The sequence below is a fragment of the Cydia amplana genome, chromosome 6 (assembly GCF_948474715.1).
Source record: "Cydia amplana chromosome 6, ilCydAmpl1.1, whole genome shotgun sequence".
Taxonomy (NCBI): Eukaryota; Metazoa; Arthropoda; class Insecta; order Lepidoptera; family Tortricidae; genus Cydia; species Cydia amplana.
The window spans coordinates 13,016,620-13,038,188 of record NC_086074.1 but is presented as its reverse complement, the minus strand read 5'-3'; the positions used below and the strand labels follow the sequence as shown (position 1 = coordinate 13,038,188).

The window sequence follows — 21,569 nt, the reverse complement described above, 5'->3', positions numbered from 1 at the left end:
ATGTTCTTTGCGTAGTCATGAATTCATGATTAATGAACTTGTTGGGCCAATTCAAAACATCCCGATAGGATCCTGTCTCTCCTATTTCCTTGAGTTCCGTAATGTGATCAGCCTTATGATATAAGAAAATTGCAATGTAATCTAAAACTAAAAAACGCAATAAAAATCATTAAAATTTGATTTAACACCCATAGTCACAGACAGTGGCTAAATAAATAAAAGCTCTAAAAATTACAAACTTCAACGAGCTTTATTATTACATGACATAGACGATCAATATAAATATTATGAATTCACTTATTGAAAACTTACTTTGTAAATAAAAAAATGTTAAACCGTTTAGGCGACGTGCATTAGGGTATAGAGAACCAAGTTCAAGTACAGGCAATGTACTAACATAAGCAGGACCTTGTCGCGTCATTTCTTTTTGGCATCCTTCAGGCCCGCGCCGGCGTTGAACTTGAAGAATATGATGTCACCGTCCTCTACCACGTAGTTACGGCCTGGAAATAATGAAACAGGGCTATAATCGCGAACTTCCTTCGTTAATCTATTTGCCACTCAATTTGCTCGAATATGTAAGAGCGATAGAGAGGTAAATAGACAATTTACGCTGCCCCATACGTTAAATATTGTGTAAATGCCACGCTCTCGGTAGAATGTATTACTTTGGTTGCGGCTACCTGTAGTTAAGGAATTATAATCACTATACAAGCTTCAGTTGTTATCTATTCATGCACATAGTGGCCCAAACCGTGGAGTAAGTGCAATGAGGGAGCAACCGAAAGATCCCAATGGGTTGATGTGTGAGTGCACCTAACACACATTTTATGAATTGTTTTGTATGAACTTTTACAGTAGATTTAAATTACCTCTTTGGTATTTGTATTTTCTTGGCAGATTAAAAGCCGGTACAAACACGACTCGCAGTTTATGGCATATTCTAGCTTATACACTACGACAGTGGGTTCAAATTACCTTGTCGGTATTTCCCGGCTGACTTGCAGGCCGCTTTCAAGCCTTCCTCCTTGAAGTCCTTAAAATGCATCACTTCTGCCATGATGAATCCTTTCTCGAAGTCGGGTGTGTATGTGCCACGCGGATTGCACCTTATGTTCTACGCGACTAGGTTCAAATTACCTTGTTGGCGGTATTTGCCGGCAGATTTGCAGGCCGCTTCAGAGCCTTCCTCCTTGAAGTCCTTATAATGCATCACTTCTGGCATGATGAAACCTTTCTCGAAGTCAGTGTGAATGTGCCACGCGGATTGCACCTTATGTTCTACGCGGCTAGGTTCAAATTACCTTGTTGGCGGTATTTGCCGGCAGATTTGCAGGCCGCTTCAGAGCCTTCCTCCTTGAAGTCCTTAAAATGCATCACTTCTGCCATGATGAAACCTTTCTCGAAGTCAGTGTGAATGTGCCACGCGGATTGTACCTTATGTACTACGATGGTAGGTTCAAATCGCATGGTCACCGTATGTTATGCTGACGACACACTGGTGGCCGTACGGGGAAAGCAGCTGGAAGAGGTGCTCAGAAGGGCAGCGGTAGCGACCGAGCTAACGGTGCACCGCATAGGACTCCTGGGGCTTAGGGTCGCACTGCCGAAGACCGAGGCCATGGTCCTCGGGCGAATGAGGGCGTGGGGGCAGCTGCCGGCGGGCACTGCAGTGAGGGTGGGGGGCGAAGCTGTCCAGGTCAAGGCCCACATTAAGTACTTGGGCCTTGTCCTGGACAGAAGATGGTCCTTCGAGGAGCACTTTGCGAGACTGGCTCCTCGTCTCGTTGGTGCTGCCTCGGCTCTGGGCCGCCTACTGCCTAATCTGGGGGGGCCGAATGCCCCATGTAGGCGGCTATATGCGGGGATCGTCCGGAGCATGGCGCTCTACGGAGCGCCAATTTGGGCTGGACGACTGACGGGACGCGCGAGGGCATTGCTCCGTCGGCCACAGAGGGTGCTGGCCCAGAGGATGGTGAGGGCCTACCGCACCACCTCTCACGCAGCAGCATGCCTCCTTGCCGGCACCCCGCCTTGGGAGCTGGACGCAGGGGTGCTGGCGGACAGGTACCGGCTGAGGGCGGAAGCCAGGGGGCGTGGGGAGCTCCCAGACGCGGAGGAGGCCGAGAGGGTGATGCGGGGAGCCGCGGAGCGCCTGCGAGAGAGATGGAGGGAGGCCTTGGAGGATAGCCACTATGGAACCCGAACCATAGGGGCTATTCTCCCGATAATGGACGAGTGGGTGGATCGGGGCAAGGGGGCCCTGACATATAGGGTGACGCAGGTGGTGTCCGGACACGGCTGTTTTGGACACTACCTGCACAAAATACAGAGGGAGCCGGGGCCTCAGTGCCACGAATGTGGCGCAGCGGATGACACGGCTCAGCACACTCTGGAGGAGTGTAATCGCTGGGCCGTGGAAAGAGCTTCCCTCAGGGCAGCGACGGGGGTGGCGGACCTCTCGCTACACAACATAATAGCGGCGATGCTGGGTAGCGAGAGGAAATGGGAAGCGGTGGCCTCCTTCTGCGAAGAGGTTATGTCGCAGAAGGAGGAGGCGGAAAGGGAGCGAGAAGCGGCTGCTGACGCGCTTCCTCTTCGACGCAGGCGGCAGGGTCGAAGGCGAAGGGCATATGCTCGCCTCGAGCCCTAGTGGGGCCGGCGGGTACCGAACCTGCATTGCACGGCCCCACACACGTCGTAAGGGTGGGGATCAAGCGTGTCTGATCCCCCCCCTGCATTGTGAGGGTGCCCTGGCGATAAGCCGGGGCTGCCGGAGGGCGCCGTGGTGGTATGATATCGATCCCAGTGTGCCCTCACGAACGGCAAAGAGGATGAAACGCCGGAGTGGGTTTAGTGGGTAGGGCCAATTTCTCCCCCCCTCTCGCCAAGAGAGGGACAAGGAGCGGCGAGTCCCACACACCGTGCGTACATGCATTCCCACTCCGTCAAAAAAAAAAAAAAAAAGGTTCAAATTACCTTGTTGCCGGTATTTGCCGGCAGATTTGCAGGCCGCTTCCGAGCCTTCCTCATTGAAGTCCTTATGGTGCATCACTTCGGCCATGATGAATCCTTTCTCGAAGTCGGGTGTGAATGTGCCACGCGGATTGCACCTTATGTTCTACGCGACTAGGTTCAAATTACCTTGTTGGCGGTATTTGCCGGCAGACTTGCAGGCCGCTTCCGAGCCTTCCTCCTTGAAGTCCTTATAGTGCATCACTTCGGCCATGATGAATCCTTTCTCGAAGTCGGTGTGAATGCGACCCGCGGCCTGTGGCGCTTTTGTGCCTTTCTGTAATGACACAAAAAGGGTAATAAAGTAACTTTTCTCAAACATGCAATGAAATGTCGTCGCTCCGGGCGTTATATCAGGCTTCGAAGTATCACGTTTAGGGCGGAGCAACTCCAAAGAACTGTAAAGGAATTTCATACGAAATTGAAGGCCTAGGCCGGGAAGTAATTTTTTTTTAAATTCTAATGTAAACATGGGGTCTGTGTCCATGAACAGACTAAACAGCCGAATTATATATATATTTTTTTTGGTGAATGAATGGTTATCGGACCAAAATATCCGTGTTAACGCCTGTTATCTTTGAGTATATAGCCTAAGGAGATGTGATAACGTAAACTCTTCGAACAAATTTTTTCACCACTTTTAGCGGGGGGCAAGGTAAACACCTACAGCACACCACCAAAAGATAAGTAACTCAACAGACACAGATTTTGCTGTTGCGACAAACGCACACTACAATAAAATTCAACACATCAAAAATTACACGCACACAGACAGAGTTTTCACATAACTATGCAGCATACATACGAACATAATAGTGATGGGTCACATCTGAAGAATGAGTCAAATCAGTTTGATGAATGAACTGAATTGTCTTATACTATTTATTATAAAATTGTAAAAGTGAAAATTCTGTACATTGAAGATATTAGGTAGCCAATAAAATGATTGTTTGTATGTATGGTTGTCTGTATTTATGTGTCTTTGTGTCTTAGCCCGCACGCACAGCTAAACTGTGGAATGAACTGTCGCCCGCGGGTTTTCCGGGTTTATAGAAAACTAGCTTTTGCCCGCGGCTTCGCACGCGCAGGAGAGTTTTTTTTAAATTTTGGACCCCCATTTCACCCCTCTAGGGGATGAATTTTGAAAAATCCTTTCTTAGTGGACCCCTAGACCTTATAAGGAACCTACTTGCCAAATTTGGACTTTCTAGTCCCAGCGGTTTGGGCTGGGCGTTGATTTAAGTCAGTCAGTCAGGTCTTTCACGTTTATATATATATATATATATAGATTTGAATTTCGCGCCTTTTTTTACTGACATTATTTGCTTTATCAGCTATTTTAAACAAACTGCAGTGATTGAATGAATGAATGATTCATTCAATCATTCAAATGTTGAGTCGCTTTTTTGACTTTGTCACATCCCTTAAGACCGATTCGTCCCCGTACCACTGTATTCATGTTTACATTTTTCTGTCGTTTATGTATCGCAACGGTTTTTTCTTTAAATGGAGATTGTACTTCAATATACATTTAATTGTTAGTATAAATACTTATTTATGATAGGAAACGCAATCTTGTTGCGAATTTAAGCTATCAGATCACCTTTTACACGATAATACTGAACAAGTCACCATTTTTTAAGAGAAACGTCTCGCGACACGAAACGATGCAAAATGGCGGTGAAGCGACTTCAAGTAGTTTTATATAACGTGTTTGAACAGTTGACCAATGTACTTTGCCGGAGGGGGTCGCCCGTGTATCACATCTCCTTAGGCTATATACTCAAAGCCTGTTATACACGAACGTACTGATATTAAGAATACGAATCTGTATGATTCAATGTGTTGATGAATAAATTTAAAATTTTGTCTATACGTAAGTCACCAGAGACCATAGACAATATTTAAAATCCTCTGCATTTATTTTATTTATAGAAATTGAGATTCTTATTATCAGATTGTGTATAATGGCCCTAATAAGGTCTATTCGAACACTACACACGCGAAATACGGACGACTTCCGTAAAAAAAAAACAATTATGGCGGCAATTATAAAATTAAAAAACTTTTGTTGTGAAGTTGGATTTTTATTATAAAGATTATACATTTGTTTTTTTGAGTGGTGTATTTTTTTATTTCATTGCATGTTTGAGAAAAGCACTATACATGCCTAGCCGTGAAAAGGTCTTGCCGGCTTCGTATCACTATCCGGCCTCCCTACGGTCGGCCGGCTATACCTACTCACCCGGCAAGCCCTTCTTTCCCGGCGTCTGCAGTAATGTACTATTACTGTAAATGTTTTATTGGTAAGTGAAAGACCTTTTAAGGCCTACTAGTAGAAGATTTTTTTTATGCTACGTCGGTGGCAAACAAGCATACGGCCCGCCCCGCCTGATGGTAAGCAGTCTCCATAGCTTATGTACGCCTGCAACTCCAGAGGAGTCACATGCGCGTTGCCGACCCTAACACTCCGCACGCTCGTTGAGCTCTAAATGTTTGTATTTTGTAACACCTGAATTATGATGTTAGTCTATAATTTACACATTTAGACAAATAATTGATCGTGTAAATTTTACGCCTTCATCTGGGGGCCGATTTTTGAATTTCGAACGTTCGAATTTAAAAGCGAGTGGTCGAAAATAATCGTACACGAAAATGTGTAACGATTTTTTTCGCATGATCCTAATAGTACTTACTTTTGAAAGTCACCATTCGTACATATTAGAACAAATTAAATTATTTTCAGAAAATATTTTAATTTGTTGTTATTTCAAGTACCTAGAAACACTTCCAGCCTGGGGCACTGGAGGCTTGGGTAACTTTTTCTTAGTACATATATGACATTTATTTCAGTTTACAGTCACCATTCGACCGTGATGACTTTCGATAGTAAGGACTTAACAATATTTATATTTCAATCAAAAACTAGCTAATCTAATAAACACAAGAAATCTAATAAATTAATTCCTTTAAGATATTTTTTTATTGGCGGCATATAATACAAATGTGACTAAAATTGTGCATTCCTACTTTCTACCGATAGAATTGAATACCGAGTGGTTAACACCACTCGATTCTCAAATTCTATCAGTAGAATTTCAAAAATAGCATTTCATCGTTTTCCACTGATTTTCGAGTGACGAAATCGAATGGTCGAGATTCAAAAATCGGCCCCCTGGTCTGTGGAATTTGTATTTAAATGCATGACAATGATGCATGGACAAAAGTTTGTAAAACTATATGATCAAAGGTTTAGAGCCCAAAATGACAAGGACATCAGATTTTTCACAGGTTTCCAACTTATCAAAACGGATAAAGTTCAAAAAATGGTGGGAATTATATTCCCACGGAACGTTAAAAGATTAACGTCGTACGAGCTTAAAATGTGAAGTGTTAACACGTTCACTGTCCCAACTGTTAACTGTCAACGTTACGGCCTTTTAATAGAGGCTTGCCGTGACCCGTATATGGGTCACGGGACAGTGAACGTGTTAAACTGGTAATTAACCTGTATGATCCAAGCCTTGACCTCGTCGGCGCCGGCGGTGAAGAAGTATTCCAGCTGCAGAGCCTTGTAGCCTGACACGATGATTTTATCCAATGCACTGAAACAACGCACTTCATATAACCAGGCTAACAATATTATAACATAAAAAAAAAAACGGCCAAGTGCGAGTCGGACTCGCGTTCCAAGGGTTCCGTACATTAAGTCCGACTCACGCTTGACTGAAAATTTCTAATAAATTTTGGGAAGTAATTAAATGATCAGCCGTTTTTAAAACTGATCTGCAAAATATATTTTTGTTCATCAAAATAGGAATATTTTGCAGATCGATTAAATGACAAGGTTTTCCTGTCATCTATAGGTAATGAACTATTTTGTGTATTTTTTTTCAAAATGTTAGACCCAGTAGGAAATAAAGGGGAGGGGGATGGTCGGACAGACAGATGCACGAGTTATCCTATAAGGGTTCCGTTTTTTCCTTTTGAGATACCCCACCCTAAAACCCTAAAAAACAATCGACGTACTTTTGGGGCAGACATCAAGTGTGCCGAGACGCCTATTTCCAGAGTTGTAAAAATTACAATTTATTTTACGTTTCGGTTGGCCATTTTATATTAAAGTCGGATTGGTAAGTAATGATGCTTACCAGCGACAATATTTGTTTGTTAGACGAACTATGTGCGGTGAATTTTCATTGCCAAGTGACTATCACAGTCAGGGTAGTGAAAGGAGCCAGTTCTGGCTATACTTAACAGTTTTGAATGATTCACGGTTAGTTTCACTAGACTTATATAGACCGGGATATGAACCGTGATTACCTTTAGTATTGTTTTCGAGCTTCCGAGCACGGTTCATATCCCCGGTCTATATAAGTCTGGCTATACTTGTATTTAGAGATGTCAATAGCGTGAACTTGTCAATATACCTGGTGATTATTAAATTATACAACGGGACTTAATCGCGTATCTAAGTTTTAAGATTTACCTCCGACGTTTCGAGGACGGCGTTGTCCCCGTGGTCTCGGAGAAAAACCCGGGAAAACCCCGGAGGAAAACTCGGGTAGTTCGAAAAACTCGCGCGGTTAGACGATGCTGATGTCAACTTAAGCCAGTCTTCTCCGAGACCACGGGGACAACGCCGTCCTCGAAACGTCGGAGGTAAATCTTAAAACTTAGATACGCGATTAAGTCCCGTTGTATAATTTAATAATGTGTAAAAATCGTGAAAGTTTAAATCAGTGTTATACCTGGTGATGCCGTGTTCCTTGAGGAAGGCTTGTCTTTCGGCGGGCTCCATATCCATGAGTTTGGTCTCCAGCACGCCGGAGAAGGGGATGAGCGGCGCACCCGGGTCGTTCTTGTCGATCCATTCCTTCAGTTTGGGTAACCTACAAAATTATATTGTAATATCATATTACTAATATGTTAAGCATTAGTGAATAAAAAAAACAAAATTTCAATAGAAGATGTTATTGATGATTGTTTGTTATATTCTTCTATTCATCGTGCCGACCCTAATGAGCCGAAGGTTACATTGTTTAATTACATAGTTCATGTGATTCCTATCATTTAGTCTCCATCATACAGTCAGCAGCAGAAGTTGCTAAGCGGGCCAGGTGTTCAAAATGATCTTGACGCGACTTTATTGTTAAGAGAATAAGAGCGTGTCAAGGTAATTTTGAACACCTCGCCCGCTTAGCAACTTTTGCTGCTGACTGTACTATAACATTGCATTGTCACAGAAGTTACGTTTTAATGCTAGATTTCAGCTCAATGGGAAATCGGGGTCCGATCCCATTTCTCCCTGCTGCTAACTAACTAATAAACATTGTGGGATGTGCGGGTTAAACAAGTTTCTAAACACACACGATCCATTCAAATTGAAATTTTAGGAAAATCGGAAATTCTCAAAACTGAAGGCAATGTTAAGGTTAAAACAACGTTACACCTATTATATTAAATGCACATTTTGTGGCAACTAGAACTCTGCTTACCATTTATTCTTCTTTCTAATGTAATCCTTCTCAGATAAATTGACCAGATAAAGCGCTGGTTTTGATGTGATAAACAAGTATTTGTTTAGTATTTCTATCTGTAAACATAAAAATATATAAACAAATTAATTAAAAAAAAAATTGACTTGTCGGTTGTGGTTCGGTTTAAAGACTAGTAGAATATCATGTCACTTTGGTTTTTTGCAATAGATAAATGAAAATGAATAAACTTACATCAGCTGCACTCCAATCTCCGAATCGTATATGTTTCTTTTCATCAACTAAAACAGCCTTTATTTTTAACAGGGCGTCCTGCAACAAAAAATATATATTAAAAATTATACGGGGTTTGATGTTCTTACATAATTGCATTCGGTATTTTCGCAATAAAATTTAGATTCTAAATAGTGATGGGATTAAGGTTGCTATCTAAATGAGACGGTGAGGGAAAACCAGACATTAGAATAAGAATAACAATAATATTTATTCAAAAGAAAAAAACCTTATTAACAATTATCAATGTCCTGTGGCCCCACATTTATGCCTGTCACGAATATAATAGATAATGTAATACTTAGGCTGCCGCGGGCATACTTACGGTGCACTGTGTACTCTAGTTACTCTAGCGAGCTCATGACCGGTTCCTTATCCTGTGATGGCCTCTCCAAGTTGCATGGTCTAACTTACAGTCAATGTAAAACCGTCGTTAGCTCAACTAGTAGTAGGCTGCGTTCCGCGTGCCGCGTTCACTTTTACAAAACAATAAATAAAACCGGCCAAGTGCGAGTCGGACTCGCGCACGGAGGGTTCCGCACCATCAACAAAAAACAAGCAAAAAAAACGGTCACCCATCCAAGTACTGACCCCGCCCGACGTTGCTTAACTTCGGTAAAAAATCACGTTTGTTGTATGGGAGCCCCATTTAAATCTTTATTTTATTCTGTTTTTAGTATTTGTTGTTATAGCGGCAACAGAAATACATCATCTGTGAAAATTTCAACTGTCTAGCTATAGCACGGTTCGTGAGATACAGCCTGGTGACAGACGGACGGACGGACGGCGGAGTCTTAGTAATAGGGTCCCGTTTTTACCCTTTGGGTACGGAACCCTAAAAACGTACATATTCCGGCTTGAGTTTCTTATCGCCGCCACGGCCCACGGTGCGCTCTAGCTTCTCGAGCGAGTTCATGACCTGTTCCTCATCCTTGAGGCGCAGCTCCTCGGCGATGATCTTCAGATCGCATGGTTTACTCACCGTCGTTAGCTCAACTACAGTAGGCTGCGTTTCGGGTGCCGCGTTCACTTTTTACGAAACAACAAATAAAAACGTACATATTCCGGCTTGAGTTTCTTATCACCGCCACGGCCCACGGTGCGCTCTAGCTTCTCGAGCGAGTTCATGACCTGTTCCTCATCCTTGAGACGCAGCTCCTTGGCGATGGTCTCCAGATCGCATGGTTTACTCACCGTCGTTAGCTCAACTACAGTAGGCTGCGTTTCGGGTGCCGCGTTCACTTTTTACAAAACAACAAATAAAAACGTACATATTCCGGCTTGAGTTTCTTATCACCGCCACGGCCCACGGTGCGCTCTAGCTTCTCGAGCGAGTTCATGACCTGTTCCTCATCCTTGAGGCGCAGCTCCTCGGCGATGGTCTCCAGATCGCATGGTTTACTCACCGTCGTTAGCTCAACTACAGTAGGCTGCGTTTCGGGTGCCGCGTTCACTTTTTACAAAACAACAAATAAAAACGTACATATTCCGGCTTGAGTTTCTTATCACCGCCACGGCCCACGGTGCGCTCTAGCTTCTCGAGCGAGTTCATGACCTGTTCCTCATCCTTGAGGCGCAGCTCCTCGGCGATGGTCTCCAGATCGCATGGTTTACTCACCGTCGTTAGCTCAACTACAGTAGGCTGCGTTTCGGGTGCCGCGTTCACTTTTTACAAAACAACAAATAAAAACGTACATATTCCGGCTTGAGTTTCTTATCGCCGCCACGGCCCACGGTGCGCTCCAGCTTATCGAGCGAGCTCATGAGCTGCTCTTCATCCTTGAGGCGCAGCTCCTCGGCGATGGTCTCCAGGTCGCATGGTTTACTCACCGTCGTTAGCTCAACTACAGTAGGCCGCGTTCCGCGTGCCGCGTTCACTTTTACAAAACAACAAATAAAAACGTACATATTCCGGCTTGTGTTTCTTATCGCCGCCACGGCCCACGGTGCGCTCTAGCTTCTCGAGCGAGTTCATGACCTGTTCCTCATCCTTGAGACGCAGCTCCTCGGCGATGGTCTCCAGATCGCATGGTTTACTCACCGTCGTTAGCTCAACTACAGTAGGCTGCGTTTCGCGTGCCGCGTTCACTTTTTACAAAACAACAAATAAAAACGTACATATTCCGGCTTGAGTTTCTTATCACCGCCACGGCCCACGGTGCGCTCTAGCTTCTCGAGCGAGTTCATGACCTGTTCCTCATCCTTGAGGCGCAGCTCCTCGGCGATGGTCTCCAGATCGCATGGTTTACTCACCGTCGTTAGCTCAACTACAGTAGGCTGCGTTTCGGGTGCCGCGTTCACTTTTTACAAAACAACAAATAAAAACGTACATATTCCGGCTTGAGTTTCTTATCGCCGCCACGGCCCACGGTGCGCTCCAGCTTATCGAGCGAGCTCATGAGCTGCTCTTCATCCTTGAGGCGCAGCTCCTCGGCGATGGTCTCCAGGTCGCATGGTTTACTCACCGTCGTTAGCTCAACTACAGTAGGCTACGTTTCGGGTGCCGCGTTCACTTTTTACAAAACAACAAATAAAAACGTACATATTCCGGCTTGAGTTTCTTATCGCCGCCACGGCCCACGGTGCGCTCCAGCTTATCGAGCGAGCTCATGAGCTGCTCTTCATCCTTGAGGCGCAGCTCCTCGGCGATGGTCTCCAGGTCGCGCACGGGGTTCACCTCGCCGTCGACGTGGATCACGTCCTCGTCGTCGAAAGCGCCTGGAAATATACACTTCTAATTTAATCGAACGAGCGAGCGAAGCGAAGCTAAGTTCTTACATTCGACTTGGGACACGCACACACGGCTGGCTAGGGGCACGTCCCGGCATTTCAATGTTTTTAAGCTGAACTATCAGAGGATAGTTTGATACACAATAACTTAAGTAAATTTGTTCTAATTTAAATGAAATTGGGTAAACGTGTAGTTGAGGGCATTATATTTTAGTCATTAAATTATGAGCAGGCTCGCTCAAGGGGTTATTGCGCTAGAAGAGCTTAGAAGGCCAAAAAGCAATTTGAGAGGGGTCTTGCTATTCTGGTCATCTTTTTTGCAAGAAAGTATGGTCGAGTTTGGTATCAAATGAAAGTGCTCGGCTTACACATTTATATATTTTTGTAATTTAAAATACAGTTCTATGCGAAACGCGAGTTCTCAGTTCGGGGCGAACTACTAGTATTTTTAACAGCAACTTTTTTAAACACACTTGTTTATTGCTGACTATATCAATCAGTTTGATGGTATCAAATTCAGATCGATACGGCTATAAGTAGGTCAAAATCAAGTTGCAAGATTTTATTACATTGATAGTTACACGCGAAATTAATATTAGTAGGTATGTTAATTAAATTGTATTCGTCGTTTCGTTACTTTATAGGGGCCGTACGCGTTGGAGGGTCTGCCATCTTGTGACCTGAATCGGAAACTACTATACATTGACACTTTACGCCAAAGCAAGTGCTGCCCCCTCTACTTTATGTACGTTTTCTTGACCTTGTGCTTGTAGGTTCTGCCATCTTGTGGGCTACATCGGAAGCTTAAACTTGACGTTTACACTTAGCGCCAAAAAACGGGGCTCCTACAGTTAATGCACGTACCCTATAGACTCTAGTTGCCTGGTGTTGTTAGCGAAAATGGTTTTAATAACCACATACCATTAGAAAGGAAATATAATTGTAATGCTAATGAGTAAAAAACGTACGGCATAGATTAAAAATGGCGTCGCAGGCCTTGATGTGGGACAGGAAAGCGTTACCCAGCCCCTGGCCCTCCGCAGCGCCCTTGACGAGACCCGCGATGTCCACTACGTTCAGGAACGCAGGCACTTTGCTGGAAACAAATACGGATTATAAGACATCGTGGTTAGTGTTATCGGTAGGTACAGATCGATCGATTCACAAGAGCTGGCACAAATGGAATGAATGAGTGAATGAAAATATATGTATGTACACACATGGGTTGGTTGGTTGGCCGGTCGAAGTATTTTACTGATGGCGCCAGCATAGCCCTAGAATTGGTCAAATTCTTGTTTTTTTGCCAGCCCTTTAAGCCAAATCTTATTCTAGAACATAACTAGGGAAAGTGGCAAACTAATATGATGGCGCCATCTATGCAAACCTTTGACAGTTGCCAACCTCATTCGAGAAATGCGCAAGGTGAATAATCATCATAAACTCACCTTAATGGTTTGTGATACTCGCAGAGGAAATCATATCGCTCGTCCGGCACTGGTACCCTGCTTGCTGAAAGAAAATAAATGGTCAGACATCTCCAAAATTTAACACAAAAATACCGTTAGTTAAAAATACGTACCAGTGATGACCTTGCTAACAAACGTGCAGAAATAAAACCACGGGATATTAAGATTATCTTTAAATATTAGATTACATATCAGAAAAACACAAAAACAATTAAATAGGTTTTCTTCAACATTCAATAAAAACATAAACTTAACTTCAACTTGGGTAACTAGTATGTCACCTGTAGCAAAAAATAATTGTCTAGCAAAATATCTAGGTATAAACTAAGAAAAGGTGAACATATTATATATGTACAGTTAAATTTAGGTCGAATCATAGACGATAAGAGACTGGAACGCATCTCCACTGCCACCGGAAGCTAGAGAGTTTAACTCAGATTTAGACACCTTCCTCTTCGAAGGGTGGTGACATATAGGATATTTGGAAAACGGATTGTCCATGGCTCTCAAGCGTAACCCGACATTTATCATTAATTTGCACCTAGCTTCAAATACTTCAAGAGCTCTCAAATACTTTGGCAGGAAACTCTTATCCGTATGAGTGTTGTGCGTTTTTAGATAAAGCGCTATATAGAGCACACCCGAAAGCTGTATATCCAAGCCAGGGTACTTAGGTCTCAGCACATTTACTGAACAACAAGCTTCGGTAATCATGTCTCCTACAGTTTGTTCTAAGTAACCAATATGCGGTAAGCTCTTAAGAGATAGCTTTGGAAACATCTTTGCATCTTTAAAAACAACTACATTATAATACAACTGAGGTTTAGCCAAAAACTTTTTTAGGCAAAGGGCAGAACAAAACAAATAAGTATTTCTGTGGTAGTTAGCTGCAAACTTATTACTCCCTCTTTCTATCTTTTGTGCTGGTAAGTTTTCGGCATAGGATACGATACAAATGCCATTTTCGTAAACAAGTGAAGGGTTGATTCTTTTGACAATTGCCGGGATTTCTGGAACATCGATCTTTCTATGAGCTAAGTAATGGTCTGGGTTATTAAGAACCAACCTTAAGTGCTCTTCGCAAACCCAATAATATATGTATTTGTACTGCAGTACACCTTTTTTATCAACAGGGAATTCGCTGTGTCTCAGAGTATTTTTGGAGAGACAAACGGGACACAGGTTTTTATAACAAGACATTTTTTGTTTGAATGCTTCATTCGAAACACACATGACGCCGGCAGGTACAACATTTGAGTGAACTTTGTGCAAGTAATGACAAATCTCTAGAGCTGTTGACTGAATCCTGAGAATGGCATCTTTTAAACACTGCCATCTGGATTCGTTCCCGTTTAAGAGGGAAAGGTTTTGAATGTCTTCCTTCACAAAATCCCTTACACTTATACAGTTTCTAGCCCAGCTTATAAACCTCTTTTCAATAAAAGTTCGTGAATACGGCGGTTTATACTTTATGATATCTAAATATATCTCATTTTGTGAATTGTCTAGGATCGTCATTTTGTCACTAGAAAGATCGAATATTATATGAGGATAAAGCCCGATACTTAACAATTCCATTGCTTCAGCTGCACTGTCAGGAAAGCCATCAAAGACACAACCATTCGTAACTGTGCGGTGATCTGTCGCAACAATCTGAACAGCTTTGATAATGAGGCCTGTTTCAATACATTTTCCTTCTCTTAATTGCATCTGCATTTGTTCTGCTAATTCGGTCCAGTGCATGTTATCTAATACATGTCGAATAGCTTTACCTTTTGAAATACAAATCAATCCATATTTTTTTGCCAATTTCATTGCTAATTCACTTTTTCCACACTTTGGCGGTCCAATTACGCTGACCCTTAAAGGGTATTGAATAAAAGTAGTTATGTTATTGTTTACAATATATTTCAGAGGATTAAGTCTGAACTTCTTTAAATTTGTTTTACCACTGATGAAATAAATGTAAGAACGATGGGCAACAGTGTAAGCCGTACCTTTAGTTTTCATTACTTTGTAGGGATTCATTATGGTGGTGGGGTTTTCAAAAATATGTACTGGACACAGTCTATTAAACCTGCTAATAAAGTAGAAACCTTCTAACAGAAGTCTTTCTGCTACGTCCGGATCAAGTATAAATGTTTGCTCCAAAAAGGATTCGGATCTATTTCTTATGGTTTTAAGCTGGGTTGAAACTTTTCTCAGAGTTTTATTTAATGACTTTGTATTATCGATAGGAATTATCTTAATTTTTTGTACTTCCCCAAGGTCTCTCAGACTTTCAATGTTTCCGTCGTCAATCTCAAAAATTTCATCTATTCTAGCTTCGATTCTATCGCGAGCGTCGGTTGCATTTTCCCAAGTGCTTAAATCGACGGGCTCTGGAAATTCTTCGACTATCTCGTTATAGTACTTGATCAAGTCAGATTTCTGTGTATCGACTTCAATTTTATTACTTTCTGTTGACGGTGGTTTAATAGGGTCATCTTCTACTACAGCAGCATTTAAAATCTCATCTAAAATTAATTTACAAACTACTTTCTGTGTTACAAATGACAACCATTCATTTTTTTCTTTGTCAAATTTCATTTTAGCTAAATATTTAGCTTCAGCCATTTGAGCTTTCCACGTTTTGTACATATTAGGCGCTGTCCTTGCTTGTACATCGTCTGAACTAGTACTTACATCAATAATAAGATCTGGAATGCAGTAGCAAGCTACCATATCCTCAACATCAGATGCCATTCGTGGAAACCCATCTAGCACAATACCTGTGGAGCAAAAAGGTTTTTGAAACCATATTCTCTTTAATAATTTTTGCAACAAAATTGACAGAAGTGGTGTTCCTTGCTCAAAATAATTATTTACTATGCGTCTAAGCTCAGTCTCATTTGCCAATAGATCAGCTTCGAGGTTTTCGTTTTCTTCACCCATTTGTATTTCCACAGCATTTTCAGTTGATGTATTAGTGAAGCTATTTTCATACTTGGGACCAATTTTCTTGAAATGTCGCGGTATTAAATAGTCATTCACAAACTCAACAAAATCGACATGAATTAAACCAAGTTCTTTTGCTATGTATTTTGCTATTGTAGTCTTCCCACTGCCAATACATCCCATTACACAAATTCTCAAACAAGGAATTTGTTTAAACGGCTTGGTGTATGACTGATACTTAGTAACATCTTTTGAAAATATTTCATTTAAACAATTTTCATTCGAGAATAGATGCAGTTTGTTGTTGTATTTGATAGAGAATTCAGGTTTTCCTTCCCATAATACGCCATAATCATAATACGCAATGGGGCAATAAACATTCGTTTCACACAAAAAATAAGGCAAATTAAAGGTACTTGTATCTTTTTGTTGATCCTCATCTTCGTCGAGATTTTCTATTTCCTCTGGTTCGCCAGGAACACACGGCAAATAGTAGCATTGACGTAGCTTTAATAACACTTCTTCTATAACAGCAACATCAGTTTTATTCCCGAGCTCTACCACGATGTGGCATTTGTTAGCTTCTTCAATTTTAGATTGAACTTCAGTCCAGTTTTCTCGGAATTTTTCTATTGCTCCAGTAAATGTCGTTATTTCAGTTGTTAAGTCTGAAGCCTCAGCAGCATTTTCTGGACTATTATTAAAAATATCATCCAAAACTTGGGCCTGGTGATCATGAATTATAAATTTTATAACTGAACGTGGAGATGGGGAATGTTTTTCCTTTAGTTTAGTCTTGATTAATGGATCATCAGCTAAAACAAATCTCTCTTGGTAATGTTTAACGCTATTTTCAATATTTTTATATTCTTTCATGAGGTCTGCCGCTATTTCTCGGTTTTCTATTAACGCTATTGTATAATCAGGCATGAAGCCGGAATCTATTAAAACACGCCAAAATTCTGGATCTGATGGAAAATCATCAATTACCCATTTTCCATATTGTTTCTCATTACATGTTCTCTCAGCAACTTCCTTATCAATACTGTCTAAAATCTTGCATAATCCAGTCACTAACTCCTCAGTAGTAGGTTCAAGGTCTTTATGAAGTTCATTTGCGACAATATAGGCGCTAATTGCTTCAGTAACATCAGCATCACCTAGGACCGGTAATGATGGATTTTCTGTTGGAATAATCAAGTGATCAGGGCCATATCTCAACAAAGTGTCTTTATCAACAATTGCTCGTTTAATTTCCCCCACATCATTGACGAATGGAAGGGTCAACAATTCGTTCCTACATTGCTGAAATGTGCTTAAGAAAACCAGGTCTAGAGGGGAATGCTTTTCATTTCCTTTTATTTCTTCGACTTCTTCACCTTCCTTTCTTCCTTCTTCTTCACCTTCCTTTCTACCTTCTTCTTCACCTTCCTTTCTTCCTTCTTCTTCGCCTTCCTTTCTTCCTTCTTCTTCACACGAGCACTGTGCATGCGCTAAGTAGTGAACTAGTAAAGGGAGGTATTTTTTAAGATTCTTCAAAGTTGTGTCATACCAGGCATTTAAATATTTCACTCTTTCAAATTCAGTGGTTTGCCACAATGCAAATCTCGCATCCTCTATTGTTGCAATTATTTCAGAAAAAATATTTCTTCTTAAGCTTATTTCTTTCTTTTTCTTTTCTTCTTCATATAATTTATTAAAGTTGATGTATTGTGTGTCAAATAGCCACTCAAGACATTTACAGATCATTGTTTTGCCTGCACTTTTAGTGCCAACAACAATAGCTCTGCATGTAGGCTCTAAATATGTTAATTTCAGAAAAGGCCGAGGATTTCTGCAAAACTGTATCATAGACGATAATGTAGACAAAAGATATACGTGTTTCAGGAAAGTAACAGCAAATTTGGGGTGTCCTCTTTTTGATATTCTTTTCTTGAGTTCTACAGGACATCTATTGTACCATGGAGATGCATATCTATTGAAACTGATATTATTACTACGAATGACAGCCAATTCTTCCACAGTTTGCCAGAATTCCTCCAAATCATCAGAAGGATCTTCAAGATACATAGGTTCAGGGATACAAACTGGCTTGATAGACAAGAAAAGAAGCCGTTCTGAAATTTGTTGCATCATTTGATAAACTTGAAGACAACCGTCTACTTTAATGATAGTGGCAGGTTCAAATTGTTTAAGTTGGCATTCCATATATGTAAGGAGATGTTTCCTAAAGTTACACACTTGTTCAACAGAATTCTCCTTGAAATTCATTGGTTGTCTACAATAATACTTAGAATTAACAATGTGATGTTCTTGTCGGTTAGAATGGTCTACATTAATATCACATTTAATGGGCCATCTCAAGTCTGCTTGAATTCTACTAGAGATAGATTTATACACAGTAGATGCATTACCATAATTCAAATAAGTGTTTTGTTTTTTGGATATAGCGTCTGCATCTGAGCTTGTGATATAAATTACAACATCCGGTTTAACAGGCAACTCCATAATCTGTTTGAACTGTTCTAGCAATGCAACTTTTTTAGAGGTCATATATGGTTTATGAAATGAGATAATTCCAGAACATGGTTCTAATAAAAATTTTGGTAACTCAACTGGAGGTTCTTCTTCCTCTACATTTTCATCTTCAGGTTCCTGTTCTTCTTCAGCCTCCTCCTCTCTGTTGTCTTCTTCCACTTCCACTTGACTACCGAGAGAAGAGGCAGTCTCAACATCTTTCTTTCGCTTTTTCTTTTTCTTCAAATTGAGTATAAGATTGTATAGAAAATCATTTGCTTCTAATAATGAATCTTCATCATGTAAACTACCAAAAAGGTATTTCTCATTCCAACTCGTAGTCACTAGCGGTAGTCCTGACATCACATAACCCCTGTGTTGGACAGCCGGTGATTTCATCTTTTCTTTAATGATTGGGAAAACTGTGTCATACTTGCACACCTTATTACGTCTCATGTTAAAATCCATACATTTTCCAGTTGAGGTCTTCTGTTCCATTTCATCTATTATTACATTTCTGGGGCACAAGTGAATGCAATTGAGTTTTTTAGATATAGATTCACCCAGTGTGTATGCCCCAACTCCAGGCTTACCAAGAATGAGAAAGCAAGTAGGCTTTGAGTTTAGGAAGAGCTCTTGAGCATCAATATCAGTCCAGGCATTATAAAACTTTGTATTTTCTGGAAGGGGGGCATCAGTGTTATTCAATCCCACCACAGCAGCACCAAGAGGTGGAATTTTCGTGCCAAGAGAGTAACTTGCACTGTTTTTATTTACTAAATCAATGCAGCCTCTAAAATTAACACTTTTATCAATATTGACATCTTTTACACCAGATTTGTCATCAACATCTAAATTATTTTTAAATGTTTCAAATCTTATCATTTTAATATAAATATTTTTAATTAGTAAAAATATTTGAAGTGATTGTCATGTGACAGCTGACTTATAATCAACTTTTTTTTCTATAAGTTTACAACCAGTTTTGTTATGTCTCAAAAACTAAAATTAGTAGGTATGCAACCTGTTTTTTAATATTTCTAAAGATATTCAAGACCAAAGAATATAATACTCACTAGGACAAGACCTAATCAGATACTCATGATTAGGGTACCAAGAATTTCATTTCCCGGTTCTGAACATGGCCGGAACCGGGATTCCCGGTTCTTCCCGGTTCTCAATCTTCTCTGATCTAATGATTATGTTAAAGAAATTGTTTGTGTTAGCGTACACTTTTTATGAATTACTTATTTTTATATGAAAAATTGCATAAGTATTAATAAATGATTTATTTTATATAAAAAAGCAATTAGCGGTCCATCGTTTACGAAATTAACCGGCACACTTTGCATCCGCCTGGGCTTAGGTTTACGAGCAACACGGCCGTAGTCGATTCACTCAGCACCATGACGGCACGGCATACAGGAGTTAAAAATTCTACCCGAGAACGGAATATTTTCATATAAAACCAAACATAGGAGAAGAATATTCGAAATTCATTAGGACATATGACACAAACATACATAGATTGCTAATATCATAGTCCTTTATGTAACCGGCATAAAAGTACTGAACAATGTTTCAGATAAAAACAAAGTTGAAATAGAAAACTGGGTGAATTTTTACAATTTACCACTTTACTAGGTTAGTTTGTCAGGTTATTTGGGTCCCCCAATTCACAGCACCATTATTAAAATGTTATTTAATGTCCGGAGCTAAAGTACTAAGACATAACTACTATTGAAATGGGAATAAACATGCATACTGATGAGAACCGGGAAGTACCAGGACCAGGTCTTCAGTACCGGTTCTTTCGACGCTATAAAATTCCCAGGGATTGCCGGGAATTTGAGAACCGGGAATTCCCGGGAGCATGCCCTACTCATGTTAAACAAATCTATATATATAACAGACTTTTGTGATGTGGTGTGTGTGTGGATACAGAACCTTGATTTATAAATTTACTTCTCTTGACAATTCCAGAATCATACATAATAAGTGTTATAATTATAGCTCTGCAAGTAGAAATGATAGATTCCATACATGAAATAAGCAATAGAGTATTATAGTAAGAGTTAAATAGAAGGAAATAATAAAATGGGATACTTATTTTCATTAGGATCAATGGTGCAGAAGGGGAAGTTCTCTGCAGCAGCCTGGCTCTTAGTCAGGACATTGAAGAATGTGGACTTGCCCACATTGGGCACCCCAACAATACCCACTTTCAAATTGGTACCCACTCTACCAATAAGAGGTTTCTTTTCAGGTTCTTCAACTTTTTTAGGTGGCATCCTAGAATCAAAATAATAAAAAATAGATTTAATTTTCTTTAATGTAACAATCAAGAATATTAAAGCATACCTACTACCATAAAGCAAACCATGTTATAGATAGAGTAATCCATCCGTCTTTATCCCAATGTAGACAATAGTTAAGTGAAGGGGCAATACCGCAATGCATGTGTGTGATAGAATGGCCCAGTTTAGACGGCTCACTTTTAGACTTTCTTACTCTAAGATAAATAAGAGCTTATTAATCGCTTTCAATTTAGGAATATATTTTGTCAAATAAAAGTTGCTTCGATAGGAGCATACGTTGCGGTCATAAGGAGTAATTCCGAACCAAACATAGACTGATGTTATCTTTATATAGAGTTATAGATCTTGCAAGTTTAATTTAAATGTGTAATAGTGACTTTAAAGCCTTTATGTTAATTATTTATTACAAACCAGGTGTATTTCTGACATAAATACTTAAAAAACTCACCTTGTAGATCGTATAAACTCCACTAAATAATAAAGTAATTCGCTTAGAATATATCCCACGTAAGTTTCACACGAAAACTAATATTTTAAGGGAGATAACCATACGGATTTGATGGCAAAACGCCGTATTTTCGACGTATGGGAATGGAAGAATTGGAAGATCTTGAAATGTGTCAATTGTCAAAATTTGTTTTTTAAAACTTTGACTATAGCATTTGGTGAGCATACTGCCAAAATGTTTCCATTTTTTAGGGTTCCGTAGCCAAATGGCAAAAAAACGGAACCCTTATAGATTCGTCATGTCTGTCTGTCTGTCCGTCTCTGATGAATCTCTGAAGATCTGCTTGACCAGCTATATTATATATTTT

At 40.6% G+C, this 21,569-nt stretch overlaps 1 protein-coding gene across 1 annotated transcript; it reads right to left on the bottom strand.

Annotated features, from left to right (window-relative positions):
* Positions 1-225: 225 nt before the first annotated feature.
* LOC134648979 (obg-like ATPase 1) lies at positions 226-21,344 on the bottom strand. The gene is made up of 11 exons (XM_063503650.1): positions 21,203-21,344; positions 20,543-20,728; positions 12,962-13,018; positions 12,485-12,612; positions 11,329-11,504; positions 8,748-8,825; positions 8,514-8,611; positions 7,767-7,907; positions 6,524-6,620; positions 3,145-3,292; positions 226-503 (listed from the first exon to the last, which is right to left on the bottom strand). The coding sequence occupies exons 2-11, from the start codon at positions 20,725-20,727 to the stop codon at positions 418-420; spliced, it is 1,194 nt and encodes a 397-aa protein (XP_063359720.1). The 5' UTR covers position 20,728; positions 21,203-21,344; the 3' UTR covers positions 226-417.
* Between the last annotated feature and the right edge of the window lie 225 nt (positions 21,345-21,569).

Excerpts from the sequence above, each read along its gene's own strand:
- LOC134648979 (XM_063503650.1), bottom strand. The coding sequence starts at position 20,727 with ATGCCACCTAAAAAAGTTGAAGAACCTGAAAAGAAACCTCTTATTGGT. Across the intron at positions 11,505-12,484 it reads CGCCATTTTTAATCTATGCC|GCGCTTTCGACGACGAGGAC; the intron begins GTACGTTTTTTA and ends GTATATTTCCAG. Across the intron at positions 7,908-8,513 it reads ATTAGAAAGAAGAATAAATG|GTTACCCAAACTGAAGGAAT; the intron begins GTAAGCAGAGTT and ends ATAATTTTGTAG.